We start from the raw sequence: 10,963 nt of genomic DNA on the forward strand, positions 1-10,963 counted from the left end.
AAAAAAAAATATTTTTTTGTAAATTATCAATATTATTTTATAATTAAAAACAAAATTAATCATAATTCTGAAATAAAAAGTGGCCTACAGACCAACACACCCAACATGGAGCCCGTGTGCCATGGGCCTCAGACCAACGTGGTCCGGTCTCCAGTAAATATGGGTGGGTTGGGCCGGGCCGGACTGATCAGCCCAACTCCTTAAGCGAAACGTTCTTGTTATGTTAATCTATGCTTTTTACTCGCCATGTCACCGATCCAAAACCATGACGCTATCCAATCCTCACCGTCCATTGGGGATCCATTTACCTTCCTAATAACATCTATAAAAGCCTTCTTCCCCCACATGGAGTTTATTCGTCCCACTCGAGTCGGCTAAATCTCAGGCAACCCTAACTCGTAGGATTGGGCTTTGATTCACGACAATGTCGGGGCTAAGCGCCACCGCAAGGTCCTCTGCGACAACATCCAGGGCTTCACCAAGCAGGCCATTCGCCGCCCCGCCCGCCGCGGCGGCGTCAAGCGCATCTCGGGGCTCATCTACGAGGAGACCCGCGGCGTCCTCAAGATCTTTCTAGAGAACGTCATCCGCGACGCCGTCACCTACACCGAGCACGCCCGCCGCAAGACCGTCACGGCCATGGACGTCGTCTACGCCCTCAAGCGCCAGGGCCGCACCCTCTACGGCTGTGGTGGGTGAACGAGTCGCACCGCCCCTGTCGATGTTGCCGCCGCTGCCCGTGATGCCTGGCGAGCTCGATCGGGGTAGGGTTTTCCTTTTGGTTACTGGCCATCGGAGGTAAAAAAAAGGCGTCATCTTATTTTGGATTCACGAAATGGAAATCTTGGAAGCTGTAGTCGAACGCTCGCGATCTATTTCCTCCTCCATTCTTCATGAAACCCTCCGTCTATAATTATAGCTGATGTTGTGAACAGCAATCAATGAGCAACATGTCTTCTTCTGCTGCTATTTTATGTGAATGTGTGGGGCGAGTGACTTGAATGGTTTTCCTCTCAGTGGTGTGAGCTGTAGTAGTTCATCGGCCAGTAACATGAAATGGTGTGACTCGAGAAAAGAGAGGCTATTGTAATGGAAGTCAGATGTGCAATTTGCACATCCAGCATCAAAGATCAATAGAAGAACCGAATCAGCTGGTATCTGTCGTCTTAATCTTGTACGCAAAATGCAGAAGTAGTTCAGCTTCATCTCTATCCATAGCGGGAGAAAGAAGTAGAGGGAAGAAGAGAGAAGGAGAGAGAGATCGAGATCATACAACCGTGAACCGTATAACATTTCTCTCCTCAATGCATATAGATGTTCTGATTACTCAATACACAGAAAGTGAAAGGTCTAAGTAGAGAAAAAGAAGAAGAAACCAACGCAGTAGGGTGGAGTCGAGCAAAGCTGAATCCACCAAAAACGCTTACTTTAATGATCTCAGTATTATTTGATTAAATGATCTTACCCAATCTTGTTATTTACCACCCAAGCAGATCTATGTGGAGAAAAACCCAATCTTGTTATTTACCACCCAAGCAGATCTATGTGGAGAAAAAGGTTTGGTTTGTTCATGAATTGACAATGGCGACGCATGAGGCCTCCTCGCCGCCCTCGTTGCTCGGTAATGTAGAACACCATGCGTCGTCCGTGATGAACTGCATCCAAGCGTCGTCTTTGTCCTCCTCCTCGACGCATGAAGATGATCCAACCGGCATGTCCGGCGACGTGGTCTCGTACTCGGCGGCCACCACGACTCCTTGGGAGCTCTCCCCCAGTATTATGCTGCACTGCGCCTGCTCTTCCACCTCTGTGCAGATAACGTTCTTCTTGAACACTCGACACAGTGCGTACGAATCCTGCAGAAGAAGAAGAAGAAGAAGAAGAAGAAGAGTGACTGAGACTACCAACTGTGCTTTTTCTCTTTGGAGGTGGAAGGATACAGCAAAGAATAAAGTGGAAAGCCACCGACACCATTAGACACCATGAGCTTACATGGATTTATGTCGGGTGGTAGTAAAAAGGTAGGTCTAATTACTGACAGATGCAATGTTGTGAGAGAAGAGGATATCACATTTGTCTTACTGGAATACCCAAAGCAAACCCAGAAACTAACGAATGCATTATCTACGTATAGCCAAAGAAAGGAATAGCTTCTATGGATCACAACCCTAACTCTGCATGCGCTCCCATGCACAATATTCACGTAGCAGGAGAGTGTTCTTGCTAGATCGCTATGTTCTTCGATCCTTGAAATGAAGCATCGGCAAGTCAACTTTGACTAGGGTTTCTCATGTAGTTGTTTTCTAAAGTATCACCACATGCGTACTAGAGGAAGAAGATGAGGACCTGAAATCCCATGGTGTCCTCGCACTCCTTGTCGTCGAGGCGGTACTCGTGCATCACCCAGTCCGTTCTGATGCCTTGGGGAGCTCGGCCTCTGTAATAGACCAGCGTCTTCTTCATGCCGATAGCTCGATTCTGAGAGCAAACTCGCCGGTCCTTTCCTGTCGACTTCCAGTATCCTGCTCTGGTGGCACGGTTGGTGCGAAACCCGTTGGGGTATTTCCGATCCCGCGGCCCGAAGAAGTACCATTCTGGATCCCTACTCGGCAAGAATGATTTCTCTGCCACAACACATACAGCAAAGAAAGAAGCAGAATTGAATATTCTCTCAACAAGAATTAGTTTACAAACAAAGAACAGGTTTGGCTTATCAGACGACCTGCTAATTCCCATGGCTCGCACTTGTACAGGTCCACTTCCGGGATTATATCGAGTTCGATCTTGAGGCCATGGATCTTCCTCTTGAGGTAGTAATTCACCAGCTCCTCATCTGTAGGGTGAAACCTAAAGCCAGGCGGCAGACCCACCGGAGCCATCGAACTCTCTCTCCTCTCCCCCCCCCCCCCCCCCCCCCCACACCCCTCCCTCCTCTCTCTCTCTCTCTCTCTCTCTCTCTCTCTCTCTCTCTCTCTCGCACACACACACACACACACACTCCCTCCTTGTGCTTTGCCTCCCGTCTGCATTTAGAAGGATTCGAAGCTCTAACTAGTTTTCGCTTTATCTTTTCCAGATTGTTGTACAAGCTCGAGTATCTTTGCAACCTCTCTTTACCAGCTATCATCACACCACCCTTATGCTTTGTTTGGGGAGTACTCTGGCTACTATTAATTTGACTTGGACATGCATGATCTTATAGTCTACCCTTACATACTCGATCTCTACTGGATGACTTGCTGTGTAATTGGCTTTGGAAATCGTGAGGCAGAAGACAAAACTGAAGGAACTTGCTTTAACTCCTTTTTGATCATCTTGATGAGCTTCCTTTTCTTTTAGGTCTCTCAACTTTTCATGTGAGAATAGTAGAAATGATTTAGTTGCATACAAGAGCAGTCTTTACAGGTCTTGGGATACATTAAAAAAGCACCAGGGAAAGAGAAAGAAAAGAGTCATAGATTACGTTCACTGCATGCACTCATCACAAGGTTTATGTCAGCCTCAGACAAAATTTTGCACTTTACACTCTGTGGTAAGATCTCATCGTCAAGAGCATGTCAGCGTGTATGCATGTATGCATGACCTAAGTGAGGATCATCGGTTTAATCTTGGCACTATAGATTGCATGAGCTAACGTTTCTTTACCAACACAATGGAATCTAAGACAAGTAGAGAAATGTTGCAGCATCTTTTGCTTACGTGTTTCAAGCATTAATTGCGCTCGATGCTTGTTGAATAAATAGTAAAAGAGGATTAAGCAACCTAAATACTAACACTATGTAATATAACGAAAATATAAATTTTTTGACTAAGGGAATCTAATGAGTGAGCCCTACGTTGCTAACCCCCACCCACATATTCTACTAATACGAAGCTTAACATTTAACTAAAAACTTTAAAATAGTATTCTATTTTGATCCTAATTGATCTCAGACTTCTATGGCAACGCTAACTTGAGATTAAACAATAGCATGCGAAATAAAAAGGTTTTCACAAAGAGTTGCTTTAGTATACGACAAAGGAAACTCACACAGTTCTTCCAATGTTCCAAACATTCCTTTTAATCAGTTTTTGCTCCTTTTCGTCATAGTTTCAGTGAATAATCATAATAATAATAATTCCAAAATAGCAACTCATTTGAATTCAATGTCATGGATTAATGTGAAATTGTCACTAGTGTTGCCAAACTAAGAAAATGACCATCTTTTACAATTAGCTGAGAGTTAATACAAAAAAGAAGCCTTCTGCTCGAGAAGAAAACTAATTCACATTTTAAGCTATCCTTACCCTTTATTTTGTGGTCTTGTGGGGGGAGAGAGAGAGAGAGAGAGAGAGAGGAATTAGCTATTCATAAAAGTAGAAGCTTTTTTTTTTTTTCCTTCTTTCGTGAAGAAAGTAAAAGTGAAAGATATGATATATATATACACACATATATTTGAGAGATCAGTTCTTCTCATGGTTTGGGGTCCCCTATATCCAGGTGTCAAAGACCTCAAACTAGGATAAATGATCATAACAATGATGAATCATACATGCCAAACAAGAGCTAACCAAAGTATTACCTTCTTGAACTGCTTCTGAAACTAGTTTTAACTGCAATGTTAAGCATGAACTTTGACCTCAAGATGTCCAAGTGAGACAATGGACACACCTAAAACTTGGATAAATTCAGAGGCCTTCTTAATGAAGCTACTAGATTTAGATAATGTTAGGAAAAAACAGGTTTTGCTGCATTAGCAAATCATACTTCTGTTTTTGCACTTAACTTATGAGAAGATCATACTGAAGATGAACTAAATCGTGATGAAGAAAAGACTAAAATGTTATACATTCATGAATTGCTGCATTAGATGGTTCTTGAGCTCCTAATTGGTATACCTGCTTTTGCACTGCTGCTGGAGTCATGATCTACATTTGCATGTTGAGATGAGTTGATTGCTTTCTTGTTCTTCTTTGTGCCTTTTGTCTAAATGAAAGTACTCATAGGGAGATATATATATGTATATATAAATATGTATGTATGTATATATATATATATATATATATATATATATATATATATATATATATATATATATATATATATATATATATATATATATGTATATGTATATATATAATATATATATGTATATATACACACACACACACACACACACATATATATATATATATACATATATATATATATATATATATATATATATATATATATATACATATATATATATATACATATATATAAAATATATATATATACATATAAAATATATATACATATATATATGTATATATATATATATATATATATATATCTGACATAAAGTATATAGATTAAAGAAAAATGCATAAAGCATCAGAGCCAAGAATTTTGACATCAAAACTTTCTTTTTTACTCCATAAACTCATCAAAAATAGTTGCCTGACTTCAAGATGAAACTAGACAATGAGAAAAGTAAAACTAATTTCCATTTAATATCTTATCACGGACAATTCCTACTTGTGGCATTCAAGCTAGAATTCATGGTTAGATAATTGATTAAGCACATTGAATTGCTTTGTTAATATAATATGCATTTAAACCAAAAAAATGCCAATTTGGCCCAATTCTCATCTGACCTCTAAATTGGAGGACCAAAAAAGTCTTTGTTGCATTAGGCATGCGATAGTTCTCACACCCTCATGACCTATGTGGGATTTGGGAAGGATCCAACATATGTAATCCCATCGGTTGTTCCCGAGACTTGAATTCTAAAGCTTCATACAATATACACAATTTTTCTCGAAAAATCACGATGAAAAAAAATGTTTATATCAATTTAAAACCATGGACGAATTTTGGCACACGTGCCATATTGTTGTTTTGCATGCTATTGAAACCACTGATTCACGACACTCCCTCACAAGAAGGATTGCAAAAAATCTTGCATCAGATGTTTAGATTTCAACTTTTATGCATTCCATCTTCTCCGACGTTAATCCTCGGGAACCGAAACTTAGTTTTCTTAAGTAGTAAAGCTTGTCCAATAGAGATACGTGTTGTCATTCTATTCAGAAGAAGATCAAACTTTATATAACATATGTTAGTTCTTCAAAGAAAAAGCAACCGATGAATAAGATAAGAGAATCAATTAATGGATCTCAACTTTGGTGTGGACGATTAAGTTGCTCGTGATCGTCTCTATAAAGCAAGACCAACACAAGTAGTTTAGAGGTTCTTAAACCGTAACCTGCACACAAACACACCCACAGAGAGAGAGAGAGAGAGAGAGAGAGAGAGAGGGAGAGAGAGAGAGAGAGAGAGAGAGGGTGGATGCGAATAAAGCGACAAAGGCCACCGACACCTTTGGGCACCATGAGGGATGTTTTTGCTTTGGTGCAGCAACAGAATGCATCTCTATGTAGATCATGTCTTGCCTTCTTTATATAAATAAAGTGGCTCCAACTACAGAGCAGCTGCGTAATGCTCAGAGTGCATTATCATCATCATCATCAACATCATCATCAGCAGGAGCAGCAGAAGCAGCAGTAACAGCAGTAGGAGGTCGGATGATGTGAGGGAAGGGATTGCATCCCACTTGTCTTCTTTAGGTGGAATGAGATGTTTGTCTTACTAGAACAACGCAGAAAGCAGACCAGTATGTCCTCTCCGGCAAAGATCTGGGGACCAGCGAAAGAAAAGAACAAGCCGAGGCATTATTTGTGTTGATCAAAAGCAGGAAGCCATCACCCCCTGGCTTCCCATGCACACTTGCGGGATCTCCCTTTTACTGTTCCCATGAAAGCTACTTCTACTCGAGTTGTAATGTTTGCACTACATGTCCAGCATGAATTGTCCAAAGCACATATATTTTTAGGTACATATGCAGCACATACACTTGTGTGGTCAGCATAAAGACTGAAACATGATTGCATGTTGGTGTAGGTTTCCTATTCCTATTGCTATTAGTTCTACACATTCATAATTTTTAGGTCATAATTATCTCATAAGTTAGCGATTGGGCCATATTATATACTTATGAATAATAGATCTAATCATGTATCTAAAACTTTCATCCTCTTTAAACCACTCGTATGCTAGGGTTGAAGTCAAACTGTCTACTGTCCAAAATGAATTTCGAGCTTTGGACAATTGTCGAAAATGGATTTCAAAATTTTCTCTTCCGATGAGCGAATGAGATGAATCGGAGAAGAAGATTGTTGCTTTAAATACAAAAGCTATGAATGCCTTGTTTTGTGCATTAGACAAAAATGAATTCAATTGTGTTTCAATTTACGATTCGGCTTTTGATATTTGGAGAACTTTTGAGGTCACTCATGAAGGCACTAGCCGAGTAAAAGAATCCAAAATCAACATTCTTGTGCACTCTTACGAACTTTTTCAAATGAAACCAAGTGAGTCCATCGGAGACATGTACACCTGTTTCACGGATGTCATCAATGGACTCAAAGCTCTTAGTAAAGATTTTTCTAACTTTGAACTTGTAACTAAAATATTAAGATCCCTTCTTAAAAGTTAGGATCCAAAAGTTACGGCCATTCAAGAGGCCAAGGACCTTAAAATATTTTCTCTTGAAGAACTTATTTGGTCTCTAATGACCTACGAAATGATGTGCTATGCTCATTAAGAGCTCGAGAACCCCCTTCCAAAGAACAGGAAGGATATGGCGCTCACATCACAAGAAGATCACTTGAAAGGAACATCAAGTGATGAGGACAGTGACAATGACATTGCACTTTTAACTCAAAAATTTTAAAAATTTATAAGAAAGAACAAATTTAAAAATAACACCAAAAACAGACTTGAACATAAAATGGACCAAGTGATATACTACGAATGCAAGAAGCCGGGGCACTTCAAAAATGAATGCCCCTAAGCCAAGAAGAAGTAACCAAAGAAGAAGAAAGCTCTAAAAGCGACTTAAGACGATTCAAGTGCTAGTCATAGGTGCCCAGCAAGCCAATCACATGAGTGATGGCACGTGTGACTTGATACAGAATCTTTTTGCTTATTATATTTTGGCGTATATCACTTTATAACTATTGCATAAATGCATATATATATATTGTGATGTCCTTGGATTTGTGCAATGGGAATCGGATCATGATGAGATCATGATAATGAGATCGATTCACCTATAAACACATATCCTAAATAATCCCGGTCATAGGTTACTCGAGAGGGACATCGTGATAACCGGATAGACTGGTGTGCTGTATACCCGTCCATATGATGGATGCAGCTGGTCTCATAGCTGCTCGTGTAGGGACACTAGGGATACAGTACAGGTGCTCATTGGAGAATGAGTTCACTGATTGATCCGCTTACGGAATGCTGGATGGTTGATGATGCCTTATTGTTAGACAGCGATTCCGTAGTCCTAGTGGTGTATCTGGTCCTTAGACTTGAGACACCAAGGATGTCCTGTATGAGTGCTCCACTCTTTGATACCAGACTTATAGGTTTGACTGTTCCTAGATCTAGTACAGCTGGTCATTGGGAGTGGTAGTCGACCTTACGAGGGCTATTGAGTGTCGACAGAGGATCATCCACTCTCGGCGTTATAAGAGGAATATCCTATGTGTTCTTGCTCAGACAAATCCCTGGCCAGGGTCATTCGGGTTGAGAGAGAAAGAGTTCTCCGGGAGAATCCGATTAGAGCGAGACTCGAGTAGAAACCGTATGGGTCTGACAACACCATGCTCGATATACGGTCTCTGGGATATTAGATGGATGAGGGACTATAGGTACATGGTAACTGAGGACAGACAGGTCCAAAGGATTGGATTCCCCTGTATCGTCTGGGGACTACGGCGTAGTGGCCTAGTACGTCCGTAGTCGATGAGTCGAGTGAATTATTACAGAGATAATAATTCACTGAGTTAGAAGGAGTTCTGACAGGTATGACTCACGGCCAGCTCGATATTGGGCCTAGAGGGTCACACACATATGGTAGGCATTGCGATGAGTAGAGGTTCGGATATGAGATATCCGACGGAGCCCTTGTCTTATTGGATGCAGATCTAATACCCACTAGGGAAGGACCCATTAGGGTTTGACACGGGATCTCTATAAATAGGAGGGATTCACAGTCTCTCTCCCTCTCCACCTCAGAGTAGGCCTGGAGATTTGAGGAGCGTCGTCGCAACCCTGCTGTGTGGATCATCGCTAGAGAGGAGGACGCTTGACCTCCTTCACCCTCTCCTAAGGATCTGCAAGGAAACGGGGATATACGATCTCCCTAGGTAACACAATCTCTATACGCAGTTTTGTGTTTTGCGGATTTTTTGCGCACCAATCTTCGCACGACGACGAACATCTATTTGGGAATCGGGGATTTTTGTTTTCTTGTTCTTCCGCTGCGCATATGATGTCGCCCCCCAATGATTTCCCAACAGTGGTATCAGAGCCAGGTTGTTCGTGCGATTGATTGGTTTTGAACTGCGTGTATTGTGTTTAGGAAGAATTTTGACGTCAAAATCGTTGACGCAAAAGCGAGGAAGGGCAGCAACAGTTGCTGCCCTCGATCTGCATGCCTGCAGCCACCTGCAGCGGCAGCCGCAGCCGCAGCCAGGCAGCACAGCGCCGGCGCATGCGCAAGCGCTGTGCCTGCAGCAGCCGGCCGGCGGTCTGCTTGCAGCAGGCTTGCTGCTGGCGGGGCTGGCAACCCACGGGCAGAGGCGCCGCAGGGCAGCGGCGCCTGCCGCCGAAAGGAAGCGGCGCCTGCCACCGCAGGGCAGCGACGCGCGACGCCTGCCGCCGCTGCTCCCGCGGGCGAAACCCCCCTCACAGGGGCGGCCGCCCGGCGGGACAGCACCGCCTGCGGAGGCAGCGACGTCCGAAGGGGGAGCCCACCTGCAGCGGCAGCGCCGCGAGCGAGCTTGCCACCTGCAGGCGAGGGCAGCGCCCTCGCCCTGCCGCACAGGCCGCCGCCAGCAGGGTGGCGGCGGCGGCAGCGACAGCAGAAAGAGGGAATTAGGGTTTTAGGTAAAAAGACAATTTTGCCCCTATGAATTTGAGAAATTTCAGTTTCTGTCTTTTGTCAAAATTACGAAAATACCCTTAGGAATTGAGAAATTCCCTATATATCCCTGATTTCAGAAAATATTAATTAATTAAAAGGTTTAGTTGATTATTATTTTTATTATTATCTAGTAGTCCTACATGATAATGATTATTTATACATGTGATGTATGATGTGTGGACGGATGATCATGGACCGTGTGATGTGTGTACTTGTGATTATTATTATTGAGGTCTGCGAACCTCCATTATATTTCTCGTTTATTGTCGGGCCTGCATGCCTATGATTAAGTTGTAATCACATGAGGAGGCGTAGCAGGAGCGTGGATGCGATAGCGGGACCCACGAGACGGACGATCGTGATGCATGGAGATGCATCAAGATGTCGACGAAACCGACGAGGACGAGATGGACGATCACAGGGCATGGAGATGCACCGTTGCACACATAGATCTTGATGTGAGTGATTAGGCCTACTGGTTCGGGTCTAATCATATTAGGTTGTGGTCCATGATCATCTGGTGTGATTGCTTATACACATACTAAATATGTATATATATTTGCATGCGATGTAGATATATATTAAATATGTATATGTGTGACATGTCATATTAGGAGACCAAATCATAGAAACATCTCTCGATAATATTAAGTCGGTAAACGTGAGGCAATTAGATTGACCCACGTGGCCTTCCATCGTTATGAGTAGGAACCGATTCCCGATGTAGGTTGAGTTGGTCGAGTCCCTCGAGACTCACCTATATCGCGATTCGCTATCTTGCTTACGACATAGAGATGTCACCGGTGACCTGAGGGCATGGTATGCTTGGTCGAGTCCCTCGAGGGTATATCATCAAATCAGACTCATCTTGTAACGAAGGTGTTGACTTAACCGAGCATCATGGTTGGTCGAGTCCCTCGAGGCCATGGTGATTCGGA

General features: G+C 42.6%; 2 protein-coding genes across 2 annotated transcripts; one reads left to right on the forward strand and one right to left on the reverse strand.

The window, feature by feature from the left end:
- The first annotated feature begins 105 nt into the window (after window positions 1-105).
- On the forward strand, window positions 106-965 carry LOC135638512 (histone H4-like). The gene is made up of 2 exons (XM_065151646.1): window positions 106-153; window positions 403-965. Exons 1-2 carry the CDS (start codon window positions 106-108, stop codon window positions 697-699), a joined length of 345 nt encoding a protein of 114 aa, XP_065007718.1. The 3' UTR covers window positions 700-965.
- Window positions 966-1,423: 458 nt separating this feature from the next.
- LOC135623434 (NAC domain-containing protein 54-like) lies at window positions 1,424-2,897 on the reverse strand. Its single transcript, XM_065126398.1, has 3 exons — window positions 2,723-2,897; window positions 2,347-2,624; window positions 1,424-1,856 (listed from the first exon to the last, which is right to left on the reverse strand). Exons 1-3 carry the CDS (start codon window positions 2,877-2,879, stop codon window positions 1,569-1,571), a joined length of 723 nt encoding a protein of 240 aa, XP_064982470.1. The 5' UTR covers window positions 2,880-2,897; the 3' UTR covers window positions 1,424-1,568.
- Between the last annotated feature and the right edge of the window lie 8,066 nt (window positions 2,898-10,963).

This window comes from Musa acuminata, chromosome BXJ1-3, assembly GCF_036884655.1.
Source record: "Musa acuminata AAA Group cultivar baxijiao chromosome BXJ1-3, Cavendish_Baxijiao_AAA, whole genome shotgun sequence".
In the NCBI taxonomy this organism is placed as follows: Eukaryota; Viridiplantae; Streptophyta; class Magnoliopsida; order Zingiberales; family Musaceae; genus Musa; species Musa acuminata.

Excerpts from the sequence above, each read along its gene's own strand:
- LOC135638512 (XM_065151646.1), top strand. The coding sequence starts at position 106 with ATGGAGCCCGTGTGCCATGGGCCTCAGACCAACGTGGTCCGGTCTCCA. Across the intron at positions 154-402 it reads CCAACGTGGTCCGGTCTCCA|GATTGGGCTTTGATTCACGA; the intron begins GTAAATATGGGT and ends CCTAACTCGTAG.
- LOC135623434 (XM_065126398.1), bottom strand. The coding sequence starts at position 2,879 with ATGGCTCCGGTGGGTCTGCCGCCTGGCTTTAGGTTTCACCCTACAGAT. Across the intron at positions 2,625-2,722 it reads CGAGCCATGGGAATTAGCAG|AGAAATCATTCTTGCCGAGT; the intron begins GTCGTCTGATAA and ends GTGTTGTGGCAG. Across the intron at positions 1,857-2,346 it reads AGGACACCATGGGATTTCAG|GATTCGTACGCACTGTGTCG; the intron begins GTCCTCATCTTC and ends CTTCTTCTGCAG.